Consider the following 12,502-nt stretch of genomic DNA (forward strand, 5'->3'; position numbering starts at 1 on the left):
TTACATACATTGCAGTGAACTGCACAACTCTTGTGCTTAACTTCTTCGTAATGTACATTTGTTCTTAATAACTTATATAGGTGAAAGTAATAGCTGAATAAAACCAGCGATGAAAAACAATCAATTAATTGCAAAGATAGTGGACAGATTATGAAAAAAAAATCATTAGTTGCAGCCTTACATTGAACCAGACTTATTAACAAGTTAACAATGACACCCCCATAATATCAGATGAAGCAGTACCTGTGATAGGTGGCATTGCTCCCGCACACCAATAGCAAATGCAGCTGCACATCTGGCAAGATCAACAGTTTCTCTTTTACCCTACAGGACAAAAAGAAAAACAATTGTGTAAGAAAAATGACTCACTCAGAATGTGTTTCAAATTCCACCAGATGCAAAACAAAACAAAGAAATATTCCAAACTGTTGTACATTTTTGCTATTAAAAGATTCATACTACAATGGATAGCTAATGAAGCTGCAAATGTTATGAACAATTTAAGAGTTATTTAATGAAACTTAACCAATCTTTATGGAATCTACTCTGAAGTTAACTGAAAGAAAAATTTGAAAGCTGCTTGGTTCATGGAGCATCTAACAACAACCAAGGCAGGTACACAACACTGGTAAATAAGTTTATTTATTATGTTTAAGTATGGTAACTAAGCCTACATTGTTGTGCAAGCCTGAATTTCAGCGGATTCATGCATTTGAAATTCAGCACTGGCCTTCATACCTATTAAAATATTCTAATCAAGTAGTTTATCTTAGAAAACACATAACTTTAAAACTATAATTGTCACTTGAACTGAGTACATTTCTGAATTGGGGTAACTGTGCTTGGTTAAGGTTAAACAACACACATACATTTAAAAATTCGCGCGCGTACACACAGAAACACATAAAGTACATTACCTGATTCTGACGAGGTGTTTGAAGCTCAGCCGCGTCTTGCTCCATCACGTTCTGACTTTCCTGTCGCTCCTCCTCCAACACCTCCGATGTTACTGGGGGGGTCTAGTGGTGGTGGCTCTACTTCAGTGCCATTGCCATTGCTAACAGTTTGTCTGGGTTCGGCAGTATAGTCGGCAAAAATGGCTGTACCAAAATTTTCGCCTCCTAATACATTTGCATCGGATGAGGCTGTCAGCCATCCTGTAGGCGGGTTCCCAGTGGAGATGTATTGTGGATGTGTGCGTCTGAGATGGTGGTAAAACGAGTTGAAAACACGGTAATCCTCGGCGCATCCATCGACTCCACAAATGACACGGAAATCTGGACTGCGACTGTGTGCAGTATTAATGTGACTTAAGAGAGACTTCAATGTTAACGCCACAAAGACGAAGCAAATCACACACCTCCAACAGGCCATTGTATTAGACTAAAGTCAAGCAAAAAATATGTTGCAGTGTGGAGCTGTTGCCGCGCTAGTTTGGGAAATACCAAGTTCATGGGGGGAGGGGGGTATTACAAACTGGAGCTGTAAAAACAAAAAATGGTCACAAATAAGGTAAAATGAAATAACACCTATAAGAGTTTATTTTAAATCAATGAAGAAGAAATTTACCTATCATACTGACTGTGTTTTATGAACGTACAAACCACCAAATTGTATATAGAAGCAAAAATTGAGATGTGCACCCCCTTCGTGTTCCATGTTAGTTGTTACCCAACTCCGTTTGAATTTGGAGTCACAGGAATCTTCTGCACCTGAGCATTGAAAGAAAAACTGTAAGAGAAAACTTCGTCAAGAAAGAGAGGTAAGCAATTTTAATTTTTCGAATGTAAGTAGTGTGTAGTCTAATCACTGTTTTAAAGTCAAGCGGACAGAATAATAAATTTAATTTGAGCGCGGGAAGGAGTAATGTAGCATGCTAACGGATGCTAGCATTAGCTTAGCAGCCCTCGCATGTGGTTCAGAGAACATTATTTAGTGAAGTATCTACTGTAATGTTGTGAGAATTCCTAGCTATGCTATTTATAAGGGGCAGTATTAGCCGCTTGTATTAACTTAAGTTAATAGGCACACTGAGAATTTCTTTCAATTAGCAAGAGAGCTAATTAACCACATTCAGGGTTTTCCAATTGTCTTTGACTGATTTACTAGCTGCTTGAATTCCCTCACAAGGTGTGGGTTTAAATTAATATTTTGATATTAATTGGATTTATTAAAGTGGGCTCAAAACAGTGTTATTCAAGAATCAGGCTGGTTGGTAAAACAAGTAGCGCTGTGTATCGATTCAAAATTGAAACAGAAGATGGCAGCACTGTATGTACAAGGATGCCAGCTGCCGTTAAACCCCGAAGAAGAAGCTGTATCCCAGAATTCATAGCGCGGCCTAGCTCAGTTTCCAAAAATGGCGGAAGCTAGTTAGTTTTAAAATTTCTCTTATTACTCTTTCTAGGTCACAAAATAAACGTTTAGCATATTTTCAGGCGAGAATGTAGCCGTGTAAACTTCAAATATCTGGACAGTTTATCAAGACACCACATATTTTCAAAAGCGCTCCGACGTTTTCGGAGACGTCTGTTACCCACTAGCTCGATAGCTAGCCGGGGTTTAACGCTCACTAGAGCCGTGAGAACACCGGACTCCGGGCGAACCATTTTCAAATCCACCGCCGTCTTTCACTACTCAGGTGAAACATGATATATAAGTCACTTAAATAACTTAAAAATGTTATTGTTTGGTTTTTTTCAGTATTTTATTTGTTCCTGAGTAAATCGGTTTGGCTGAGATTAAAGTTATAGTTTTTACACAGCTGAATAAACGTCAAGCAGACAGCTGATTATCAGAAGTGTGAGATGCTGGAGAATATACTCCGGTGTCCTTTTATATTTTAGATAGCAATGAGCAATCTGCAAATTTCTTTAAAATGTAATAAACTATCATCTTGCCTTTATTTTTAGTTAGCACATACCTTAAACACTTAAAGCTATAAGCTAATGATCGTTATGTAAGAGCAGATACTGCTGGTGCAATAAGCTGTACATTTTACGTCCAATGGATGCATGATCTGGCAGCCCTAGTCAGCATAATCTTATTGATGAAATTCAATGACACAAATCTGGGTGAGTAAAAGTTCACCGGGCAATATTGTATAACCCTTTCAGACCTCAGCCGGGCTGTCTGGACATTTCTTTTCTATAATAGCTTTAAAAAGGGTAAAAATGTTGAACAATCAAAACGATTCTTTGACGTGAATCAATTTGATTCTCATGGGACTCAATTAAGATTCAACTTTTCAAATGTTTTTAACATAACACTAATTGTAAACATTTGTCTTGCAGGTGACTGAGCAATGGAGAAGCTGGATGATGTTACAGTATCTGTCCTTAAAGGTTATATTTGATAATATGTGTGTGTGTGTGTGTGTGTGTGTGTGTGTGTATATATATATATATATATATATATATATATATATATATATATATATATATATATATATATAGACATATTTAAAAAACAGTTATGTTTGTGCAGTTATGTGCTTGCACAGTTTAACTGGTGTTTGTCTTTTTGTTAGCTGCAAGCATTGACGAGCGCATGCTTTTAACATTGACCCGTGATGATCTGAGGGACCTTTTTTCTGGGCCTGAGCACTTTCTCAGAAGAAAACATGTGTGGTCAATAATTCATCCTGAGGTATTATGTAAAAAATATTTAGTTCAACTAATCTCCAGAAAGTATGCTTTTATTTTAGCAGTACTTGACATTTTTATTTTCTCACCCTAAACCAGGAAGACCATCCGCTACCACAGAAACCTGAAACAACTTCTTCACCCAGGGTAGTTGCAACAGGCCCTCCAACTGCTGATGCTAATGTAAGCCAGCTGAAAACCTTGCAGCTCCCCAGTCCTCTGGAATATGTTCTGTACACCGACAGTGAGTTGGAGCAATGCCGAAAGAGTTACCTGGAGTTGGCCTGCTCCGGCAGGGAACAGGCATGCGTCATGTCAAAAGAACTGAGATGCAGATTGGTGAGAAATACAATCACAAGTATGGTGTCCCTTTTGAGAGCAAGCCAAGGCCAAATGGAGCAATCCCCCTCTAAGACCGAAATCACTGCAATGGCTAAAAAAGTTGTGGAATATTATCCTATGCTGCAGGATAATGATGCAAGCGTAAAACACGTAAGTTCTTGTATTTGTGTCTCATATATAAATCATTTTGTTTTGTTCAGGGGGCATGATATATATGTATTTTCACCAGGAGAAAAGGCTGCAAAATATGAAAACACCAGTAAAAAGGCAAGGACCAACACCGGAGAGGGGACGGCCCAAGAGAAGGCTCACTGACCTCTACCCAAGGGATGAAGAAGCTGATGATGAAGATGCTGATCGCAGTTCTTCCAGTGGTGCATCTACTCTGTTATCACCTGTCAGAAATTCTGACAATGCCTCCACTTCATGTGAGTACATACTAGTAATTTTGTAAAATGGTTATCAACACACAGCCAGTAGTAGCTAATGTTTTGTGGAAGTCTACTTCAGTAACAATGAAAAACCAAAATGCTCTTGTACTTCTCTCTATCTTAGCTGACAAGGATAGTCGGCAAATACAAGCAAGACATTACAAAACATTACAAGAAATGTGTAAGAAGGCAAAACCAAACCAAGAAGATGTGTCCCAGCTATTAGACCTCGAGTTTGAAGCCAGAAGATCCTTCATTGACTCAGACACCATGAAAGAGGAGAACAGAGCTTGCCTCATCTTGGATGCATATCCATGCTTTAAAGAATTGCATCATGTAAGTTTTTGGAAGAGTTAATAAATAATCACTTTAATTTCAAATATATTTGGTGTGGTAGTAAAGTTATTTTGATTTTATTTGTCTACTTATTTTTTTAAACCTATTGTAGGCGTTGGGTGAGCTTCGCAGAATTTTGGATCCCCACAACAACAAGTTCATCAGTCAAGTAAAACTGAGATGGGAAGAATTCTGCTCCAGGGTAGAGTTCTACGGTGTGTCAAAGAAGGCAATGAATCCACCAATGACCATGGACAAAAGTAAGTTTTACCATTTGAATACAAAGTTCTCATCCTTTAAAATTTATGTTTATGAAGGTTTGTTTCTGCTTTGTCCAGCTGAAGCCCACCTTGCACTGATGAAGGCTCTTCCTCTTTCCCACACCTGCCCATCCACCAAAAAAGATGGGGAATGCTTCTGAAGCATTTCTACATGTCCTGAAGGTAAGTTTTATAAAATTTGCTTATAGAGATCTACAGAAAATTTGGCAAACAAAATATTTCGGTCAAACATGACTCAAAAATGCTTTTTCAGTTTCAGCCGAAAGACTTAAATCTATAATTTATTGTTTTCATTAATTTATAACGTATTTAATGTACACGAGTGTGGTCACATAAGGAGTCGCTTGATAAACCATAAGTCAAAACTACTATAAAATGTGTGTAACCAACAAAGAACAGGATAATGACATCTCCAACGTTATGACCAAATCCCAGCAAAAAAACATACAATTAACATAAGATGTTGACTGTCATGTCTTTTGTGTCTTGCAGCCTACAGAAGATCCAGATGCTGTCCTCCAGAAACGAAGCTTGTCATGTCCAGTAGTGATGTTCGATGGCTGCAAGTGTGTCATTGCTGTTGGTAATTTACCAGTTACAACATTTGACAAAGAAAAAATTGGTGAGGCTATGATATATGTGATGGCATACTTTTATGCACTCCATCTGACTTACCCCAAATGCGTGGCAACCCTGCTGTCTGTCATTCAGACAGAAGTTCTCCAGGATGCCATTCATGAGCATGACACTACATCATCTTACAGAAAAGCCCTGGCAGAATGGCATGCATTTATTGGAAAGTAGTGTGTAAATTTCAGATAAGATTAGGAGAGGGCACTTCTGTTTTGTTTTTGTTTTTTTTTTCAATCTGGGTCTTATTTCTAAAATGGAAAATGTTCATTTACTCACCCAGACAAGTTTTGTGGTATTTGGTGTCATTCGGAAGAAATTAGAATCTTTGTGGTCTTCCTATGTCACTCGTCAATTTTAATGGGGCAATGGCGAAACCTCTAAGGCTGTTGAAATGTTGAAACCACTTAAACAAACTCATAATGTTGGACCTGTACTGTTCAATTGTATCTTTATTATCTGCAGGTTATTGTTAAAGTGGACAAATAAAGATGGACACTTTTACTCTGTTTCAGTTTTGTTTTGTCCTTAATCAGCAATATAATTTTAAAGTAGTGTTTAGCTAAATTTAAAAAGAAGAAATATCTTTAAAATGATTTAATGTACTAGTTTTTAGATTATTTGCCTTGATTTGTTTGTTAGAATAAGTGTTTTATGCCTATTTTCAGATTTAATTTCTTCAACATTTTACTTAGAACAAGTGGTTAAAGCTTATTTTAGGTTTCAAGCCATGATTGGTTGCCTGGAATAAGTGTAAAAGACTTATTTTTAGCTTTATTATCTTTATTTGTGGCCTACAATCAGTGGTTAAAGCTTATTTTAAGTTTCAATTGTTCTAATTTGTTCCCTGGAATGAGTGTAAAATACTTATTTTTAGCTTTATTTAAATCTAGATATTGTTCTTATTTCAAGAAATCTTATTAAGAAAAAATCACTTACCCCATGGGCAGATAATTTCACTTGTTTTAAGCAAATCTTCACCAAAAATAAGTGTATTTTTCTAGTATTAAGGAGGTGGGTTTTTGCAGTGTAGTTTTGATTCTCAACAAGATAAATCACACTTTTCATATTGATCTAATTAATGATTTTTTGTTTGTGTGCTTGTTTTTTTAATAGGAGGTTACCATGCAGCTGTCATAGCATAAAAGGAAGGACTGAAGAATTTCAGTACCCAACCTGAGTCTGATGAAAGTTAAGAACTGATTAAATGCTATATTGTTTTTTGCATGAACCTCTGTTTGTTTGATTCAGAATTTCATTCCTATGAACAATATGTATTTTTCCTCTGGTTTCATTCCAGTTTATTTCCGTTTGATTTATACAGCACCAATTCACAGCAACAGTCAATTCAAAATGCTTTATATACTAAGGTAAGACCCCACAATATTAGGAAGAAACCCCCAAATGACCTGCTATGAGCAAGCACTTGGCAAAAGTGGGAAGGAAAAAACCTCCTATTTAACAGGAAGAAACCCCTGGCAGAACCAGGCTTGGGGAAGGGCAGCCATCTGCCATGATCAGTTGGAACTGAGGGCAAATAAAAGGGAGCAGAGACAGAAAGTACATGAGATACACAATGGGAGTCAGAGTTTAATTACTAAAAGTTAAATGTAGTAGTGGTGTATAAACACACAGGGAACAAAAGGAAATGAGTGAAGAAGTGCTCAGTGCATCTTTAGGAGCCAGCAGAATGGGAAGAACAAGATCCAGGCAATTAACACCTACGCTCTGCTGGTCGTCAGATACACTGCTGACATAATAAGCTGGCCAAAGAAGGACATGGAAGCCAGTGACATAAAGACAAGCAAGCTAGTGATGCGCGAATCATGAACGAATCGTTCAGTACTCGAGAATCACTTTACTTACTCATGAATCATGATTCACACGCCCAACTGACTCACTGACTCATTCCTGTTGCTGTTAGCAACAATGTATCTAGCTTATAATTAAAATTGTGGAGAAAAACACAACATCGTAACAAAAAAATTCTGCTCTGAACTGGAAGAAAAAATTCATAATTTTTATGGACAGGATTTCTAGGCGCAGCCAAGTGGCGGAGGGCTTTCGCTTTGGTGGCCTCAGAATCTCATCTCTGATTTCTGCGGATGATGTGGTTCTGTTGGCTTCATCGGGTGAGGGCCTCCAGCTCGCACTGGAGCGGTTCGCAGCCGAGTGTGAAGCAGCGGGAATGAGGATCAGCACCTCCAAATCTGAGGCCATGGTTCTCAGCCGGAAAAGGGTGGAGTGCCCACTCCGGGTCGGGGATGAGTTCCTGCCCCAAGTGGAGGAGTTCAAGTATCTCGGGGTCTTGTTCGCGAGTGATGGGAGAAGGGAGCCGGAGATCGACAGACGGATTGGGGCTGCAGCTGCAGTAATGCGGATGCTGCACCGGTCTGTCGTAGTGAAGAGGGAGCTGAGTGTAAAAGCGAAGCTCTCAATTTACCGGTCGATCTACGTCCCTACCCTCACCTATGGCCACGAGCTGTGGGTAGTGACCGAAAGAACGAGATCGCGGATACAAGCGGCAGAAATGAGCTTCCTCCGAAGGGTGGCTGGCCTCTCCCTTAGAGATAGGGTGAGAAGTTCGGCCATCCGGGAGGGGCTCAGAGTAGAGCAGCTGCTGCTCCACATTGAAAGGAGCCAGCTGAGGTGGTTCGGGCATCTGACAAGGATGCCCCCTGGGCGCCTCCTGGGTGAGGTGTTCCAGGCATGTCCCACCGGGAGGAGGCCCCGGGGCAGACCCAGGACACGCTGGAGAGATTATATCTCTCGGCTGGCCTGGGAACGCCTTGGTATTCCCCCGGATAAGCTGGAGGAGGTGGCTGGGGAGAGGGAGGTCTGGGCCTCTTTGCTTAGGCTGCTGCCCCCGCGACCCGGCCCCGGATAAAGCGGATGAAGATGGATGGATGGATGGACTGGAAGAAAAAACCCTGAGTAGAAGCTCACATCAAGAAAATAGCTCCTCGGTTCACAGTAGCATCGCTCTGCTAACATGCTAACAGCACATTTGAGTTACTCACCCCCTCCCTCCTGTGCTGAATCGTAAGCGAATTGACTATGTGCACGTTAGCATATGCTACTTCCGGTGCGGAAACTCGTGTGGGGAGCTTTGTTTCCGGTGTCGTATTCACGCCCTGTTTACGGTCCAAAACAAGTTAAGCAAATGATTGAATCAAGCGGCGATTTACATTTCTATAGATGTCTCGGGCATTTACCCAATATATCTGTAAATGATGTTCATCGACTTGTCGATATTTTTCCCCCGCGCCTCAGAGCAAAAGAGAAAATGGATTCAAATGTTATATTTCTCAGCTGTCCCTCGTTTATCGCGGGTGTTATGTTCTAAAAATAACCAGCGAGAGGTGAAATCAAGGAGCCAATTTTATTTTTTGACGGTGCAAAGCGTTTGGTGGACATCGTGGACATACAGCACTGCACTTCAGAGTCACACTGCTAGCATCGATGCAGCGATTCTGTACTGTACAGGAGAGACGGAGGAGATCGTCTGCAGCGATCAGGACGCAGGACACAATGTGACGTAAAAAAATAAGCATGCTTGCACTAAAGAATCTGCGAAACAGCGAGGTGAAAGGTGAACCGCGTTATATCGAGGGACCGCTGTAATTTTGAAGGTAAGTCACAACATACCCTTTCTTTCCGTTTTCGAGTTTTGGACATGATTTTGGAGGATATCTTCGCAGTAGCGATTGACCGCAAAGTAAAGCTACCGGAAATGTACAACCCCACATCCCGTCTCAAACCAGGAAGTTAGCATTTTCTCGTGCACAGGGTCAATCACTCAGGACTCGCTCACCCCCTCCCTTCCTGTGCTGAATCGTAAGCGAATCACTCAGGACTCGCTCACTCACTCACTCGCTCACCCCCTCCCTCCTGGCTCACAGCTTCTTCTTCTTGGTTGGCAACCAATGTTAACGCGCATTACCGCCCCCTGGCTCACAGCTCAGTGGACATTTAGATGAGAAAATATATATTTAACACATTTAAGGAAAATACTAATAAAATAAAAAATAAAAATATGTTTAAATAAAATAAAATAAAATAAAGGTTTATTAAGCAATTTTGATAGGAAATTGCTTAATTTTAGAAATGTTTTTGCTCTTTTTTGCTCTATGAAATAGTTGATTTCGTTTAGAATCACTCGTCTTAGCAGTAGGATTTACATGAAAAGAGAAACAAATTAAGTTTGAGTGAAAATGTACATTTTTTGGTCGACTGACTCAGTGAATCAAATGACTCAAAAAATCCGATTCACTTTGGTGAGTGACTTATTAAAACTCGATTCAGTAAAAAGAATCAAATTTACCATCACTAAAGCAAGCTCTTTACCATGCATGGAGGATTTCACCCAGCAGCCTGAGACTGTACCACCCACAGGGAGCATGGCACGTTTTTATTTTTATATGACAAGACAACATAAATTTAAATACCCCAAAGTAAAGCGATCCCTCTTCTTTCGTCCCAGACAGCGCTCTCAGAAAGCTCCTCGCCCATCAATTGATATGTGCATCCACCCTTTACATTACTGCCATCTTTTGGCAGTAATAGCTTTTTGTCACTGAAAGTTGGGATTATTCGATAAGTCTTACTGGATCTAGTTTCTGGTGGTTGTTTTCTGGACGTGTCATGCAACGCCAATGCCAAGAACTTCGGGGACTTGAAATCAACCACAGAACATTCCCAGAGCAAGAGCCAGTCAAAATCAGAAAGGCAGATATCCAACAACCACACTCTGGAATTAAGAACTTCACAGCACCAGGACCTGATCCACACCTACTGGCTGAAGAAGCAAAAGGCACTCCATGATCCCCTGGCAGCACAAATTCGGAGGATGCTAAGAGCTAATACAAGGGAGAACATGAAGGACCCCCACAAGGGTATGACACCATCAAGCTGCTGGCTGATTACCTGCCTCTCCGCAATATGGAGGCTCTTCTTAGGCATCATGCCAACAAAGCTGAGTAAGCACATGAATCAGTAAATGACCACAGCTGAGAAAGACATTGAAACAGCAAAAGACGGACAAAGCATCAGCTAATGATTGCTGGAGCAGTACACCAGGACAAAGGAGCCTTTTTTCCATTAATACCTACTCGGTTTTCAGGGTTTTTCATTAGATGACAGTACCTGGTACCAGGTACTAAAATAATACCTGCTCAGCAGAAGTTCCAAGCAAATCCGAGCAGGTACTAAAATGTGACATTGTTAGACTGGATGCCACCGATTGGCTGGTCAGTATCGTCATTCAAGGAGTCATGAGACCGTCGCGTTCATAAAAATCAAAACCACAAGTTCTGAAATCCGTAAATGAGGGAACTGCCCAGACTTACAAAAAGAAAGCCCACAGCTTGATGTTCCACACAAAGAAACTTGTGGTCTTAAAGGTTCACAGTGCACTAAAAACATTCATCAGGAACTCATTGGAGTTGCCATCAAGTGCAGAATATATCATAGCGATGCACTTCATAGACCTCAACTTCACTAAGCATGGATGCAAATATAGATCCAGGAGTGTCATAACCATCAGCCATCTCCTGTGCATGGATGACATCAGACTGTATGGCAGGAGTGTGTGAGACATATCGATTTACCAATCCAATCCAATCCAATACATATCTGTTTTCTTCTGTTTTCTTTATTCCATTTGGTATTTGTTATTTGAGAATAAGGTGAGTGAAGGCAACATCTCCTCTTGAATCCAAATGTGGCATGCAGTATGCTCTCCAGGTGACATGTAAATTGTCACAAGATGAGCAGACAGGAACATCTTGGTCTGGGATTATTCCCGCTCTTCTCTGCTCAGACAGTCTCAGTGTATTATCATCCATATAAATTTTTTTATGTTGTTGTTTGTTTGTGTGTTTGTTTCGTTTTGTTTTTTGTTTTTTTTTTGTTTTTTGTAGTTGTGGTGCTTTGTTTTCCTTTTGTGTAAGGCGGATATGTGAAGCTAGCTCATACTCACGTAATATAACGTATGTGCCTTTATTTTGGTAACTTCCGGTGTGACCGGAAGTGAATGATGTAACGGTAACCAACTTGATGTACAAAAAAGACGGAAGAAAACGGTAAACTATTGCTAACGGAGAAAAAGGAGAGAAAATATGGTTAAATTGTACAAAAACGAATGGTTCTAGTTACAGTCGACAGGGAAACAAGGTTTGTAATGTACATGATTTAATTTGAGCAGCAAGGACAGCCACAGAGCGCTTGCACGAGAGTGAGGGCTCCGGGACTCTGCCACTGCCCTGATCTTTATTTATATACAACAGTAGTTGCGTTCGTTTATTACATTGGAATGTGGATGTGTGTGTGTGCGTGTGCGTGTGTGTGTGTGTGTGTGCGTGTGTGTGTGTGTGTGTGTGTGTGTGTGTGTGTGTGTGCGTGTGTGCGTGTGTGTGTGTGTGTGTGTGCGTGTGCCAGGAGAGGCTCCTCTACCTGGTACGAAGTGAACCTGCTTGTTCAGCTCTTATCTATCACTAGCAGGATCTGCTCCTTCCCTGCATAACGGGTCACAGTGAACTATAAACAACAATCTGACACATAAAGAGGTCATCATGCAGTATTCTATCATTTGCAGACTTATATTATTAAAAGATTACACTGACTTCTAAGTGCAATTTTCTATCGACACCTTCAGAACAGAATTACCTCAACATGTTGTTTGTCCTTCAAGCCATTGGTATGCAGAGGCTGCACTGCTTCTCAGCATGCTTGACAAGTCTTATCTTCAGTAGTTGTCCACAGGTGTTCCATATCACAGGAGCGTGATCAAAATACTGTGCAGATACCAGGCTGCAGCCAAACAGTGTTTACTCACCAC

The 12,502-nt window shown here is 40.4% G+C and overlaps 1 protein-coding gene and 1 pseudogene across 1 annotated transcript in view; one reads left to right on the forward strand and one right to left on the reverse strand.

Moving 5' to 3' along the window:
- Positions 1-986, reverse strand: part of LOC146609010 (uncharacterized) — a 50,483-nt gene extending 49,497 nt beyond the window's left edge. Inside the window, exons 1-2 of the mRNA XM_085348703.1 lie at positions 918-986; positions 244-324 (exon numbers count right to left, since the gene is read on the reverse strand). Of these exons, the coding sequence (XP_085204829.1) occupies positions 244-324; positions 918-962 (126 nt within the window). The 5' untranslated portion in view covers positions 963-986. The remainder of the gene's footprint in view (positions 1-243; positions 325-917) is intronic.
- A 2,318-nt stretch (positions 987-3,304) lies between these two features.
- Positions 3,305-5,851, forward strand: LOC146609011 (uncharacterized; annotated as a pseudogene).
- The last annotated feature ends 6,651 nt before the right edge of the window (positions 5,852-12,502 follow it).

The sequence above is a fragment of the Diplotaxodon limnothrissa genome, linkage group LG23 (genome assembly GCF_057381915.1).
Source record: "Diplotaxodon limnothrissa isolate DT_005_m linkage group LG23, D_limnothrissa_male_GT1.1, whole genome shotgun sequence".
Lineage (NCBI taxonomy): Eukaryota > Metazoa > Chordata > Actinopteri > Cichliformes > Cichlidae > Diplotaxodon > Diplotaxodon limnothrissa.